The sequence below is a fragment of the Ascaphus truei genome, chromosome 4 (assembly GCF_040206685.1).
Source record: "Ascaphus truei isolate aAscTru1 chromosome 4, aAscTru1.hap1, whole genome shotgun sequence".
Lineage (NCBI taxonomy): Eukaryota > Metazoa > Chordata > Amphibia > Anura > Ascaphidae > Ascaphus > Ascaphus truei.
In genome coordinates, this window is record NC_134486.1 from 39,156,151 (window position 1) to 39,172,428 (window position 16,278).

At 41.2% G+C, this 16,278-nt stretch overlaps 1 protein-coding gene across 6 annotated transcripts in view; it reads left to right on the forward strand.

The window, feature by feature from the left end:
- Positions 1-16,278, forward strand: part of GPATCH2 (G-patch domain containing 2) — a 159,724-nt gene that overhangs the window by 19,574 nt on the left and 123,872 nt on the right. For all 6 annotated transcript variants that reach the window (XM_075595594.1, XM_075595595.1, XM_075595592.1 and 3 more), the window contains exons 3-5: positions 5,472-5,533; positions 8,812-8,994; positions 10,303-10,382. In XM_075595594.1, the coding sequence (XP_075451709.1) occupies positions 5,472-5,533; positions 8,812-8,994; positions 10,303-10,382 (325 nt within the window). The remainder of the gene's footprint in view (positions 1-5,471; positions 5,534-8,811; positions 8,995-10,302; positions 10,383-16,278) is intronic.

Below are 16,278 nucleotides of genomic sequence, written 5' to 3' on the forward strand. Positions count from 1 at the left end.
CGTATAGCAGATATATAATAGTTCACATCAAATATGTCATAACATCTCTTTGAAAAGCCTATCTTGTTCTTCCTCCTTCCTTCTTCCTCCCTGGGTGGAATCCCTCTTTCTGTGTCCTGGTGTTATCTTTTCTGACTCTGATCAGATATTCTAGTGTTCTTATAAAGATTAAAACCACATATGCAGTGTTTCTTTTCAAATAAGGAGCACAAACTAATATTAGAAGTCATTTCATCATAGTCCTCAATTGTCACAGATTTACTACAAACAACTGTAAGAAATAATCTAAATCACTTATTGGCCTTCTCAGATATGATGGACCGCTGTCTTCGGCTATCATCTTTTCCTGAAATCTCACTTTTAGGCGTTGGCCACACCTTTACTTCAAATAACCTCCTTGTAATATGATCTACTGCACATTCTTAACATCAGTAATAATCTTATGCACCTGTCTTTATTATTCACACAAAGGTGGATTACAATTTTGAATCAGCAAAAGGAATACCTAACACTCTACATAGTACTTTTATGAAAGAAACAATACATTACAGGGAATTATACTATAATAAGAAATAAAATTCCTGCCACAGAGAGCTTTCAATTTAAGTGCTATGTAGGGAGACTTGCAGAAACAGTAGATGATTTAAGTGCAGTAGATGGCAGTGCTTGACCATGATCAGGGCTTGACAAATGCACTCGCCCAGGGCGGCATGATGCAGCATCTCCCAGCATGCTCCTGCGTCTCCCGTGAATATGGCTGTGTGGAGTCAAATGATGCTGCGTTGCCATGACAACAGGACACTGCATGGCGTTGCCATGTAATGTGGCGTTACAACTGCGTGTGCGATGCCATGACAACTTGACATCCCATTGTCATGGCATGAGGCCGCACAATCATGTTCATGGGAGACGCCGCACCACGCCGCCGGTAAGACTCTCTAGCGCGTATAGTGAGAGAGGGAGGGGGAGTGGCTTTTGTTAAATAAATATATATATATATATATATATATATATTTGTCGAGCCCTAACCATGATGGTTGGTAACATTGAAGCTCGGTGGGGGACAGAAGCAATGAATCCAGGCTATTAAAATGCTTCATTCAAAAAGTTTGTTTTTAGATTTGTCTTAAAGGTGGGGAGCTTGGTGTATACTCAGTGTGAGGGAGCTTTACAGGTAAGAGGTAGTGAGGGGAAAAAGGGCAGCGATGAGAGCGCAATAGAGGTGGTAAGAAGATCACTATGAGCAGAGTATAGTGAGAGATCAAAGCTGATATATGAAGAGGAAAGAAGCAACCTTTGTTAAACATGGGAAAACAGGAAAGGGGTTTGAGGAGGCGATGAGCAGACTGTTCTGGGAGAAAGTGAAGTGATTCTAGCTACAGAATTTTGGATAAGGAGTTTGAGTGATAGAGTAGATGCGGGTGTATGTAGATTTAGGTTTGAGCGATTTAGTAGTATAGCATTGGAGGGTAAATTAGGTGAAGGGAAATCTAGATTCTGTTTTTAATGTCCGTTTAAAGTGGCAGTTCAAGTGGCACTTAAAACAAATATATTTTTTAATATAGGCCTATGCAGTCTTTGATAACCATGATTGAAAACCAATTCCCTAAGCTGCCAATCGATTTTTATTCTCCCATGATTGATCAGCAAAGATCCTGCTTCCCAGGGTTCACTAAATGTCTGCCTTTCCATTTAAATCAATCCTTCAGTCAGTGTAACTCAGCAGCTACCATGTATTCTTATTACTAAGGTAACATTATCCATTGTTAGTTTGCAGCTCAAACTGCTGAGGATATTGGCAACAAATTATCACAAACAAGAAAGTGTTGCAAATATCTTTTACTGCTGGGGAGGTGGGCTTAAACCAGCTATAGAAATAAAAAGATTCTCAGTGTATTAAAAATAGCATTAAAAGATATATATATTACTGTTATCTAAGGCCGCGCCTAGGCTGAGCACAAGCGCACTCTCGCTCGGGCGCCGTGCAGTCAGTCACAGAGTAAGCAGTGGCGATTTCTGGCCAGTCAAAATTTTGCAGTTGCACAGGGGGAGGGGGCCTGTCGGGGGCGTGGCCATGACTTCACGGAGCTAGTTCACCCTCATTGGGCGAACCGCTCACGCGACGCGGCAGTATCAAATGTATTTCTCTCAGCAAGCATCTGAGCGCTCACGGATATGTGCACGCTGGACAGTCTCATTGCCATCATATGTTTGATCACGTGTCGCATGACCGCGCAAGCATGCTCAGCATCACCCTGGACGAGGCCTAATACTACAGAACTGATTTATTTAAAAAAAGACTCATTTAAGATATTGCACGGATTGCTCCTTTAACTGAACAGGCACTTACAACATGGCACTTGAAAAAGTGTCCCAAACAATAGGATTTACTTGTATAGTCCAACAATATCACATGACTGTACAATGCAGGGGGTGGAGTTGTGACTGAGAGGAAACCTATGAAACCGATGCTAATGAGTTAATAGAAAGCACTAATAAAGATGCATAACTCTTTGCTGTGCTTACCAAACTTAAAACCTATACATGCAGTATGGCGGCTATATGGCATATGAAACATTTGATATTTTTTAGTTGTGACATTGTTACAAATGTGTAAGTTCAGAGTACTTTTGCATGGTCAGAACATAAATATGCTGCGATACCAAATGTGACTACACACTTTTTTGGTTTAAACCCTTTTTATTTAGATAAGCGACTCCAAACAAGTCGTCTTCCAAATATAACTGCTGATCCTTGTTTCTGCTCCAGTCCTATTCAGTCACAGGTACAATAACCTGTGCTGGTCCAAAGGCTTCATTTCAAAATACCACAGAGAACTGAATGCAAACCTTAAAATAAAGTGCTACATTTGTCCCATTGTTGCAAAGAAGATGGTTCTACAAAGGAATGCTTTGGAAATGTTTAGTGGGGACATGACATTAGTTTGGCAGAAAGAGAGAGAGAGAGTGTGTGTGTGTGTGTGTGTGTGTGTGTGTGTGTGTGTGTGTGTGTGTGTGTGTGTGTGTGTGTGTGTATATATATATTTATTTTATCTCTCAATTCTTGGCTAGTTCTATGAAGTCTCTGATTATGACATAAATACATAGCTTCCTCCTAGGAGGGCAATTGATTAAATTATTTAGCTTCCAGACACCAGATCCTCCAGCTTATATCACTATTCATCAGGATGTTACTCGTATATGCATTAACTAGGTGGGCATCCGGTCCTTCTGAATGCAGGTTGTTTATGAGAAACTAAAAACCAATGTGGACCCAGGAACACCGGAGTTTGTTGTCAGAAAAATGGGGGCAATGGTGACCATTTGGTAGCAGGCCTAATCAGTGCAGTTCAGGCAGCGTTTAAACCCATTGTTTCCAAAGCACCATGTTAACATCATGGAAAGGTGTTAGTCATCATTTCTTCACTGCTCAGAAATGTCACCGGGTGTGGACTGTGTTCAGCATGTGTTCAGCCGTCCCTTTGTGAACACAGGAACAGCAGTAGACTGCAACTTTTATGCGATCATAAAACTAATATAGTAAATAAGTCACAAAGAGCCAGCTACTGTTACTACTATTAGCCAGCCTCGATGACAATACAATGGAAAATAATAGATACTGTATAATTGAATATATTCATTTTATCATCTACAGTTTTCCATTGTATTGTCATCTGGGTGGGCTAACAGTAGATTGACAAAACTTCCCCCATTTAGAGTTTCCATTGAAGAGTAAATCTCTCCCAATTTTCAAAAGAAATCAACACATTGGTTTAAGGAAGCCTGTACATTTTGTTTTAGAAACCGTAGATTTTTGTGAACCAAGATGGGTTGCACCTTTTTAAATTACATAGTTAAAGCAACAGCTTGTCCTTGGGCCATCCTCTACCTCCAACCTCCCTCCCCCCCCCCCCCCTTCCTTTAATTAAAAAAAAATGCCTTCACAAGGAGGGGAGGAGTCCGTCAATAAGGAGGGGAGGAGTCAGTCGGTAAGGAGGGGAGGAGTCAGTCGGTAAGGAGGGGAGGAGCCAGAGAGTCAACAAGGAGGGGGGAGTCAGCAAGGAGGGGAGGAGCCAGAGAGTCAACAAGGAGGGGTGGGGGGGAGTCGGGAAGGAGCAGAGAGTCAGCAAGGAGGGGAAGAGCCAGAGAGAGACCGCAAGGAGGACGAGGGAATGGAGAGCACTGTGCACATGGGGCAGGAGCGAGTGGAAAGAGGAGAGGAGACGGCAAGGTGATTAAGAGGAGGAAACAGATGAGATAAGGAGGGAGTGTAGTTTGCACAGAGAGAAGCAGACAGTAAGGAGTTCAGAGAGGAACAGGGCATGATGGAGGAGAGAGTAAGATGGGCAAGATGGGACAAAAGACCGCAAGGTATTACAGGGAGGGGTGAAAACAAATCGATAACCTGCTAGATGTGCGAATGTTACGCCGGATACAGCTAGTATATATATTTTCCCCACCACCTTACTTTCTCCATCATGACCTGCTCCTCTTTGCACTCTATCCTCCCCTCTTTGCACTCCCTGCCTTACTGTCTGTGCACACTACACTCCATCTCCTGCTCATCTCATCTGTCTCATCTCCTTGCTGTATGTCCGTTTCCTCCTCCTACTCGCCTTGCTCTCCCTTTCCCTCCCTTCTTTTATTCCTCAGCAAGCACCATATTGTGTACAATGTAGTGCATGAACTTTAAAATCTTGTGTTTACGGTTTGAACCCCCCAGCAGATGCTATACTCTATTTCTTCAGTAAATCGTGTTAACGCTGTTAATAGAAAACCTGCAATGCTGTTGTAATAGCTCTAGTACCATAGTGATATCATACACCGTAATAATACGCAGGATTCAGCCAAAAAAAACTAATGCCCCTGTCTGGGGAGGGGGGGGGTACAGTGTGTACAGTATTGTGAATTTTGCAGGAACCCATTGATCCTTCATTAGTTTTTCATAGTTGTAAATTGTTTCCCCGGCCCTGTTAACAAGACAGACCTGTCTAATGTCATCAAACATTGTACCATTTTAGAAGGAATTGCAAGGTTTTGACAAAATTAAAACTATTTCTGTCTTCTTGTGTTTTATATGCTGGAGAAAGGTCCGCTTTCTGATTGAAATCCCCACCCCCCCCATTTTTGCTGTGTTCTGGGACCCATCTGAATTGCATGTCACAGAGAAGGAGCAGCGAGCATTTGATAGGAGCAGATGATAAAATGCACCAATTGTCGGCACTTCCATGCAGGCGCATCTGGCTGCCTGTCGCCATCCCATTAGATTCCTGAGGTTATATGTGCCAAAAATAATATGCTCAGTAGTTCATAAAACCATGGCATTTGCAGTGTGATTACAAACACATTTTTTGATTTCTGCCTCTCTCTTTTTGGTCATTGCTGAGAGCTAATTCTGCGAGGGCAGCTGAATCTTAATGTGATTTTAATTATTATTATTGACACCAATTTATTTTTCTTCTATCATTCCAGCGAGTCGAGCAGCATAAGCAGCAGCGACGGTGGTTTGTTTACCAATGATGAGGGGCGCCAAGGTAATGATAAAATGTATACTCTGTTTGCCGAATTAAGTCTTAATTGAAACCTGCTAATTGGTGAAACGTTTTTTGGTTCCTAATTAATGCGGTTAGGGAAGGCTCTAAATATTGCACGTTCTCTGTGCGATGAATGTGTGAGTGAAATTCTTTCAGGCTAATGTGACGAGATTCTACTAAATAATTATTTCTCTTTCAATAAACCATTGCTTAAAGAAAATGAGCGTGTGCTTGTGATGAAGCTTTTTGCCAATAGTCTAATATACAGTATATTTGAAACAGTTGGTCTTAAACCGCTCTTCTTCCTACTTTGAGGTAAGTATTAACAATGGAAAGCTGTATTCTGTCATTTCTCAAATGATCTGAATGCCGTCGCAGCCATGTACTGTACGTACTTTCCTCCAGTGTCCTCAGATATGCCATGTTACTGTATTGTAAGTGATTCTATTTCTCTGACTTTATGCAGTTTGTAAATACAGTTTGGCTATTATAACCTCCCCATTTTCTATCTTTCCTATGGTGTGTCCTCAAATTGAAAGTGCTGCTTGGTTTGTTTTAGTGTCCCACTTTGCCTATCCACTTTATACATGCTTCAGCAATAGGTGGCTCCCTGTGCTGAAGCAGGACCATCCTTAAAACCTGACCTGTTGGTGGCCCTTGAGGGCTGGAGTTGACGCCCCTGCATTAGTTCAACGGCGTTATAAACGGTCAATTACGTACAGTAATCTGGCCGAAAAGTCTGAAACCCCATTTCATCCTCTCAGTTTAGGATTGCCCATAAGGCTGCGGTCCCAGTGCGTTCTGAAGCACGCACGCCCGGCGGGGGGGGGGGGGGCGCGTGCATGGCACTTCACCGCAGATCGCTGTCCCGGGAGCGTTTGCGATGGAAGGGGGCGTGGCGGGGGTGGCCATGACCTCACACGGCTGGTTCGCCCTCATTGGCTGAACCGCCGGCGGGGGCGTGGCCACGCCTCTGACGCTCGTTCCACATACAAAAAATGTATGTGAGAGAACTTGCAGTATAGCGCGGCTGCTAAATGCGCGCCGACGCATGTACTGGGCCCGGATAGATTGCTGAGGCGTGCGCTGTAGAACGCACTGGGACAGCAGCCTAACTGTAGTTTCAAGCAGACCAACTTTATCATTATTATTGTACGTCACTACATTTCGTATAGTGGCCCTTTAACTATCAGTCAAGAACGGGGCAATCGACTAGCGCAAAGCAGTTTCCAAAATGCTTTAAAAATAAATGACATTTTTAGTTTTGACAGAGGATGCATAAAAACGCTTTTATAACCCGCTTATGATCCTAAATGTTGTTAATTTTTCACACTGATTATTACACTGATGTCTTTAAGTTTTTGGCGTTTCACAGCTTGAGACTTTTATTTTTTTTTAATAGCAAGTTCCAAATAGAAATGAATTTTGTGTGTTGCAATAGTATTTTCATTCATGGCATTCCCTGCTCGGTCTGTCGCAGGTCTTTCCTGCTGTAATACTTAAACTGTAACAAATTACAAAGTACGGTAACACACGCAGTGTTTATGTAGTAATAATACCTTTCAATCCAAAGTATTGCGTGTACAGTATTTTTATAGAAAGCAAATATGATTTATTCATATTTACCCTCGTGAGGCTTTTATATCTCTTGTGCTGCTGTCTCATTTGAAATTGGCTTTAAAAACTTTTTATTCAGTCTGATTAATTTAGTCACATCTATTTCTTATTGTTTTACTCTATTTAAAATCTCTACCAATCGCGAAATTAAGGTAGTTATGTAATATGAACTATGATTGCCTGCTTTCACACACATGTGTGTATCTATCTGAGATGTGCATTTTGGGATTTTCTTATTGCCGTGTTTTTTGATTACTCTATACAAGCATACCCCGGTTTAAGGACACTCACTTTAAGTACACTCGCGAGTAAGGACATATCGCCCAATAGGCAAACGGCAGCTTGCGCATGCGCCTGTCAGCACATCCTGAACAGCAATACCGGCTCCCTACCTGTACCGAAGCTGTGCGCAAGCGGGAAGACCATAGAGCCTGTTACAAATGCGTTATTTACATCAGTTATGCACGTATATGACGATTGCAGTACAGTACATGCATCGATAAGTGGGAAAAAGGTAGTGCTTCACTTTACTGTAAGTACATTTTCGCTTTACATACATGCTCCGGTCCCATTGCGTACGTTAAACTGAAATCCTTTGTGTAATCTCCAATGTAGTGAAATGACACTGGTCTCACAAGTTGATGTTTCTCACAAACAGAAAAAGCTTTCAAAACTAGTAATTAAATTGTTCTAATAAATAGAAAATTCATTACTAAGAAATGGTGCAGTAACATTCATTTCCATATATCTCTTGTGGAGTAGCGATCTATCCTTTCCTTCCAAAGAAGCTAAACTAATGGTTGATGAATATAAATGTAGGTAGTTGTATTATACTTCTCGCATATTACCAGGGCTGGAAAGATGTCACCTCCCCACACCGCTCCGAAGGAGGTCGCCACTGGTCTGGAAAGACCACAGCTGCTGCAGAATGTTTTTTTGGAAGCAGAGCTGTCAATCGCCGTTCTGCTTCCTGAAGTTGCGTTACATAGCACTATACAAGGCATTATTGGGACACAACTTCTGAAGAGGTTATGCAGCAGCCGTGGGCTTTCAACTCCATACGACTCCCCTCTCCCCACCAAAAAAAATGTTCCAGCCCACCTGCTCATTACCATGACTCTAGCCCTTTAACCTTCCTTGGTATAGGTGTTATGGTTCCAGAATGTCACAATTAATATGCCCTAATGCCATAAGGTGTAATGTTAATAAAGGTACTTATTTATTTGCGACCAAGTTTAATAAAGTGAAAGTGCAGGCTCTTCCAGAATTGGAAGTTAACTCCGCGATAGTCCACACTAAAACTCCTGAGGAAGGCTTATATTGGTCAAACCAACAGGCTCTGAATACAGTACATCTTTGTAAGTGCCTGCTCTTAATGCAATACTGCCTGCTCGCTCACTTAACCCAGCTGGTCTACTAGGGGACACTGCTGTTTCCATATGATGGTGCTTCTGGTTTATGGGTAAAGCTTATTTCATATACAGAATGTGCATATTTTTGTTTGTGTAGCACTATACACAGTAATTTACAGGACAAAATCCAGAGTCTTGCAATACATTCTCTATTTGTGCACAAATCATAAAAATAACATGGTAAAAAGGAATTAATGTGCCTAATAACTAACCAGCTCTTCTTGATCGGCTGTTTCCATGTGTTCTCAGGTGATGATGAGCAGAGTGACTGGTTCTATGAAAGTGAATCTGGAGGAGCTTGTGGCATGACTGGGGTCATCCCATGGTGGGAGCAGGAGGACTCCTCGGAGATACACAAGGAGCTGCCGGACCCGGTCTTTCAAAGCATCCTCACTGGCTCATTTCCCCTCATGTCACATTCAGCCCAAAGAGGTCCGTGCTAATACTTCATTCTAATAGTAATAATAAGCCTTAATAGCATTTTTGCTTTTTTGCTTTCTAAATTGAAAACCTGTTTTTCCATGAACAGCCTACAGACCCATATTTCTTATTGTGTTGTGTGTTTAATTGTAAAGGATTGTGGGAAGAGATTAGTTGAAATGCTTAGCACCGCTCTGCAACACATCTCCAATGTTATGCAGCTCGGGATTTGTCATTTCTTGGTCACAATTGGAAAAACTGCGCTTGCAAATGTCTTTAGCTCTCTGCCTTTGGGATAAAATGTAACTGAAATTGGTCTATTAAATCAAAACTATTACCCACCTTGTTAATAATTGATGTGCCTATAAAAGGTGGAAAAACTCTTCTTTGAGTGGATTGGGGGAACATACCTGGTCATTGTATCCTTGTTTATACAGTAATTCATACTTTGTGCCTGTTTTGAGCAGAAGTATATGCAGCCTCTTTAAGGAGTGTCTGAGCTTCCTTTACAGCGGTTTCTGCTGGATTGGTAATATGGTTACTGTGGGGGGGGGGGGGGGGAAATCGTCTTCTCATACATTTGTTAGGGTAGAATATATTTTTGGGAAGTTCTCGCTGTACGCATGTTGTGTATCCAGATACCCAGTGTATGTAGCAGTGCTTCGTAAAGAAGACCAGGGGTGGTTGACTCCAGTCCTGTGGGCCACCAACAGGTCAGGTTTTAAGGATATCCCTGATTCAGCACAGATGGCTCAATCAGTTAGAATGACTGAGCCACTGATTGAGCTACCTGTGCTGAAGCAGGGATATCCCTAATACCTGGCCAGTTGGTGGCTCTTGAGGACTAGAGATGGCCACCCCTGAAGTAGACCATCTCACTCATAATGAAGCTTTCCCCAGAATAGCTTGATCTCACGTGCTGCCTGGTGCAGTGCATGAGATGCAGTAAGTAGCAGTGTGACTGTGATACCGTTTGTTTCTTAACAAGATATTGTTATTGGCCTTTCTAGTTTAGCCCTGAGAGGCACTGCATTTGATTTAAATATAATGTGATATCCAGTCAAGTTCAGAAAAAAATAGTTTTGCAGCTTGCACTACAAATGAAACTTCTAATTCTGGCTTTTTTTTACCCAAACTCCAGACATGTTTATTATGTTTTTGTTTTTTACTCACCTTGGATACAAACGACTGGTAGGAAGTTGTACAATCAGTTGTTATAGGAAATGTGTAACGCATTAAATATTGAAATATTCAACAGAGTATAGCAGAAGAAAGCAATGTGATCTACTGACTTTTTAATCTATAATACTCTTGGTTTAGGTTTCCAGGCTAGGTTGAGCCACCTTCATTCGATGCAAGCAAGAAGCCTTAGGAAATCCGCAGGAAACCCCGGTCCCCTGGTACGGTTCTTTCTTTTGAAACTTTTAGTAGACTGTTACTGACATGTAGGAACTGCCAATGCTTGAATGGTCCATCAAGCCCAGCATCCGGTCTCCATAGTGGGACGAACAAGGTGATTCTGTGGGAGTGTAGCATTGATCAAGGGTGCTCAACTCCTGTACTCAAGCCCTTCTCCTCCCCTCCCCCCCCCCCCCCGCCCCCCAAACAGGTCAGGTTTTCAGAAAATCCCTGCTTCAGCACAGGTGTCTCAATCAGTCCCTGCTTTAACACAGGTGGCTTAATCAGAGGCTCAGTCTTCGATTGAGCCACCGGTGCTTAAGATGGGATATCCTGAGAACCTGACCTGTTGGGGGGGCTTGAGGACTGGAGTTGAGCGCCCCATGCATAGAAGATCACCGATCGCTGGCTGCCATTTTCTGCATTTCCTCGTCATTTATGAACGTCCTCTCCATGAACAGATGTAGTTCTCCTTTACTTCAGTTAATGTTGCAGTATTTACACTCTCAACCTCCAGTGGTAGGGAGGGGATTGTTTTACACATGGTACTGTAGATGAGGGCATCATCCTTTAACTACTGTAAATATGCAATAAAAAAAGTCTGAAGCTGGAAACGATGTGCGGATAAACCATACTGACACACACAGTATTCGACAGGTATTTCAAAATATGGCGTTGGTGACCAAGACCCCTGTCTTGGTTTTTTTTCCCTCCTTTCTATCTCTACTCACTGCCGTGTAATAATTCTGTGCAGCATATATTACATTTAAGAGAAGTTTTTAAATCGCCATGCAGACGTTTTGAACGTAATACAATAAGGCATTTCTTGTCTAAAAGAAAATAGGACTACAGGCAGTCCTCGGTTATCCAACGGAATCCGTTCTGGAAGTAGCGTTGGAGAGTGAAACCGTTGTAACGTGAGTCCCATGTTAATCAGTGGCGGTGGGCGTTGGATAACACATTCAGGCATTGAAAAACGGCCCATAGGGTTGCATTGTAAAGCGTTGGATATGCCATTCGTTGTAAAGTGAAACGTTGGATAACGAGGACTACCTGTACACATGTTTTCTAAAGTTTTTCTATGATTACAGGGAAGGCCTTGCCCAGTAAAAAGTAAAATCTGGAATGTAAATAAATATTCCTGAGACGAGTGGTGTATGGCGCTTGCTTTCCTTACATTTCAGAAATTAACCGTTTCTTATTTGGCAAACTTTTTTTTTTTTTTTTTTTTTTTAACCAATCTCCATGGTTCAATTAAATCTATCCATGTATCCATTGGATCTGTGTGAATTGCCAATGTATTTGATTACTTTTGAATAAATGATCCTATGTATTTGGTGATAAGGTATACAGCATTTTCCTACACTTTTCTGTTTTGAAATTGTCATTTTGATTTTATAAAAGGGAGACCCCATAGATTTGCCATTAAAAAAAAATATATCACTGACGTGTACACAACAGATAAGCAAATAGATTGTGGGCACATCTCGATGACATGTACAGTAAATTGGAAGTAGTGGTCCACCACTGGGAAACTGCATGTCAGTGATGGCATCGTTTTACCTACAATGTTCTTGGTGGACCTTCCATATGAAGAGGAAGCAAGAAAACTATCTGAAGACTACGGGCTACACACCTGTGCATTCTACCATCTGGCATATTAGAGAGATCTAGAGATGGATAGATATATGTATATATACACACACGTGTGTGTGTGTGTGTGTGTGCACACAAACACATTTATATTCACATATATAGTAGATTTGGCAAATGGCACTCCAATAGTTGGCATATACAGGATGGTGCATGTCCCATAAGTAATAAATAAAAGTACGGGACCGTTCACACGAAATCAGCAGGCAGACACTCGGGTAAAGCAATTTAATAGTTATGTAATGCAGAAAACAAGGCACAAAATTCATAGGAATCTTATCAAATAAAAAAAGAGAAAAGCGCAAACGAGAGCGCTATCAATAAAAAGATATAGTTTTTTATGTAAAATATACACTTAAATGTCATAAGTAAAAAAACGGTTCCGTCTCCCTTCCAACAAATTCCAGTTGTTATTTAGTCGACCAAGTCCAGATATCGGTAAAAGGAAACCCCGTTGTCTCCTATGCACTCTGTAGCTAGCAGGGCCAGGAGCAACCAGGGAAATGAAAGGAGAAGGGAGGGGAGGGGGAAGGACGGGGAAGGGAACGGAATACGCTCCCAAACCTAACCCCACACGGAGACAGCAAATGAGACAGTCGCAACCGTACCCACAACCGCAGCTAATGTACCAAATGTTGTGCCTCCGGGAGGGACAGGACAGGGAGAGGGGAATTAAGTTACCAATATTCTAAGGACCGGGGCAGGAAAAAGTTAAATCCGGACAACCGCAACTGCAGCAGAGACACCGATCGCGATGGGTACTGGCGTCGGACGTCTGTCGTCACGGCATCCAACGTTGTATGACACAGAACCGAAGGACTTCAAGCTTCTACGCATTTTGCGTCATATGACGCTTCTTCAGGAGGTGAGTCATTGGCTGTAGGGGTGGCTCTATATATACACACCATCTCCCCTTTCTGCCAATTCATCTAAAAATCAGACAGATGGGTATCCTTCGTATACTAACCAATTAATTATACAAATTATCTTAAAAACCCTATCAATACCTAACAATTCATTTATATAATCAAAATTCAATTCATCAAATTAATAACAATTAGAACCAGGATAGAGAAAAAGAAAAAAAGATAAACCAGAAAAAATAACAATTATAAAACCGATCAACACAGGTATACATATGATGTTTCAATATACTTTCTAAATGATAACCGTTTCAGTTGATCCCTAAAATATAAATTCTTTATTTAGGACGGATATTTCCCTTTGGTGTTCTAACTATAATATCTCAAGGTACACAGGTCATAGTGAATTCCCACTCATTAAACTAGCACCATTTATATCTCACATATTGCTTATTTGGTAGCTCAATATTCTGTAGCAATTGACTCCGTAGGATATATTTACTGACGACAGGATCATCATATTTCAGACAGCATGTACATGTTATTTTTATCTTATTATGTATCATAATGGCTATTAGTTACTTCAAAAAAGGATCAATTCAACCATCTCATTAAACTCAGTTGGAGATTTCGTTTGGAGCATATATAACCAGAATTGCTCCCTTTGTATGAGTCGCAACCCCCTATCTCCTCTCCTGGGATCCTTCTGGATAACCTCCAACCCTCTACAGTGTAGACCAGGGGGCGCAAACTTTTTTCCCTGTGCCCCCCTGCCTGTGGCCCCCTTTCTCCGTGCCCCCGCTTACCTCGCCGTCGGCTCAGGCGTCATGAAGTCACGTTGCCATAGCAATTGCCATAGCAACGTGACGTCACATGGTGCCGCGTTGCCATGGCGACGCATGTAAGAAGCCGCCGGAGCCAAGTTAAGTAAGGTTTACAGAGGCCCTGCAGCTCCCCCGGCACTTAATTTAAGTGCCGTCGGGATGCGCGCGGGGCCTCTGTAAACCCCGTGCCCTCCCGCAGTCAGTCTTGTAGACCATCATGCCTACCATCATTTAACTCTAAAAAATGTTGAGCTAAATTATGTATTTTTTTTACTATTTGCAATATGTTTTTTTGGCATTCTTGATCCCATTAATATTGCTCCTGTATTCTGATTTTAAGCAAACTTATTGTTTTCCCCACATATAATGGGTTGCACGGACAGTCAATCACATAAACCACATAACTAGTGGTACAATTAATAAACTGGTTAATTTTGTACTGTTATCAGTCTGGTGATCATTCAAAATTAATCTGTAGACATGTACCTGCATATAGTACACCTGCCACAACAGTAATTACCAACTGGTTTTGGAAGCCCATCAATGCCTAATCTGATATTAGATTTGGCACTAGATTTTTTTTTTCAAGCCACTAGGAGCCAGGATCTGCTTGAGATTCTTAACTTTACTAAATGCCACATTTCGGTCTTTCTGGAACCATATCCCTAAGGATAGGGTCCATTTTAAGTATACCCCAATGTTGGTACAAGAGGTTATGGATTTTAGTTTCTTGTTTACAAAAATCCGCTATCAACAAGGGAATAGTTGGAACATTTTCTTGTCCGCTAATTTGCGACATTTTGGGTATCAATGGTGAATCCCTTTTCACCTCCCTGCTTTTTAAAAAAAACTTATTCACTTATATCCTTTTCCGATAAACCTTTTTAACAGTACCTCTAATTGTTGGTCAAAATCAGCTAACTGGGAGCAGTTCCTCCGCACTCTGAGGAACTGCCCATAAGGGATATTGTTCAGCCACCGAGAGGAGTGGTTACTTCCATAATTCAAATATGAGTTAACCTCAACCTCCTTTAAAAACAGTCTTTGACACTGTCCTATTTCCAGTGATAGTCAAAATTAAAACCAAAAAGTTGATGTCAGTTTTATGGCTGTCACCACTAAGTATAATATTTTTATGGTAAGAATTTAGATAAAAGATGAATTCCTCCAATCTTTCCAGATAACCTGACCATACCATAAGGATATTGTCAATATATCTCTTATAGTAAAGTACATTGTCACTGTAGTGACTTTGACCCCATACGTACTCCTGTTCCCACAATCCCATGAAGAGCCCCGCATAATTCGGGGCAAAACAATTGTTGTAATATAAATAATATACTGTCAATAATAAATTGTTATTCAATCTGTGGTAGAGTGTCATCCTGATGTAAAAAATGCAGTGCTGCCTCTATCCCATGTACAGTACATGTTGTATACAGGTATACAAAGATGACACATCTAGAGTAACCCAAATAAAACTAGCATCCCAAATTATATATTTCATTGAGTTAAGTGTGTCTGTACTATCTCTTAGATAAGAGGGAAGTGCTGTATTAATCGGTGCTGTAAAAAATGTATTAACATATTCTGATCATTTTGATGTAATTGACCAAATTCAAGACACAATGGGACGGCCACGGGTTGCCTCAAGTGTTTTATGAATCTTCAGTTCTTTGATATGGTATATAATTGGTATACTTGGTGATACCGTATAAATGTATTGGAATTTTTTAGCTTTTAAAATCCCTTCCAATTGTTCTTTAAGTTGATGGTCCTTAAGAATACATTGATACTCAAGTGGGATCTTTATCTAACTTCCTATATGAGGTCTCGTCATCCAATAATCGGTATGCTTCCCTGAGTTAGTTTACCCGATCTTGCAGTACTGTCCCACCTCCCTTGTCTGCCTGTCGAATTATAAGTTCCCTATTATCATCGAGTTCTTTTCGGGCCTGTCTTTCTTTGTGACTTTGTCATTCATTACATAGTAACGGTTATTGTTACACAACCTTTTTAACTCTCTTTCAACAAGACGGCCAAATCATTAAATATAGGGCCCTTTTGCTTCATGTGGGTAGAAGACAGATTTTGGACGTAGTCCAGTATGTATAATTTATTTTGCACTGCCTCTATCCTTAAATAATTTAACAAGGTCATTCATAGTATCCTCATATCTAATAGTGTCATCTACCATTATTGCATTATGGTCCAGTATAGCCCCTATTCTGATATTATCATCGAACAGGAATTTTAGATCAATTAAAGTCTGGTTGTCAACGATATCTTGATCCACAACCTCCAGATTTGGACCCATAGCATCAGGTAACATTAACAATTCCTCTCCTATTTCTTTATCAGCATATTGAGAGAACTTAGCAAAATGCCTCAGCAATGTCGGTTTACGAGAAATCCGTGTATCGAGACACTTGCTACTTTCGAACCGCAATTGTGGTTAAACGGGACACAAATTAATAGTATTTGTTGCGAGTACTATCCATTGCCTTCTTGGTGTTCTGGAGGATTTCATATTATGGACATTCGTTTCTACATCGTTT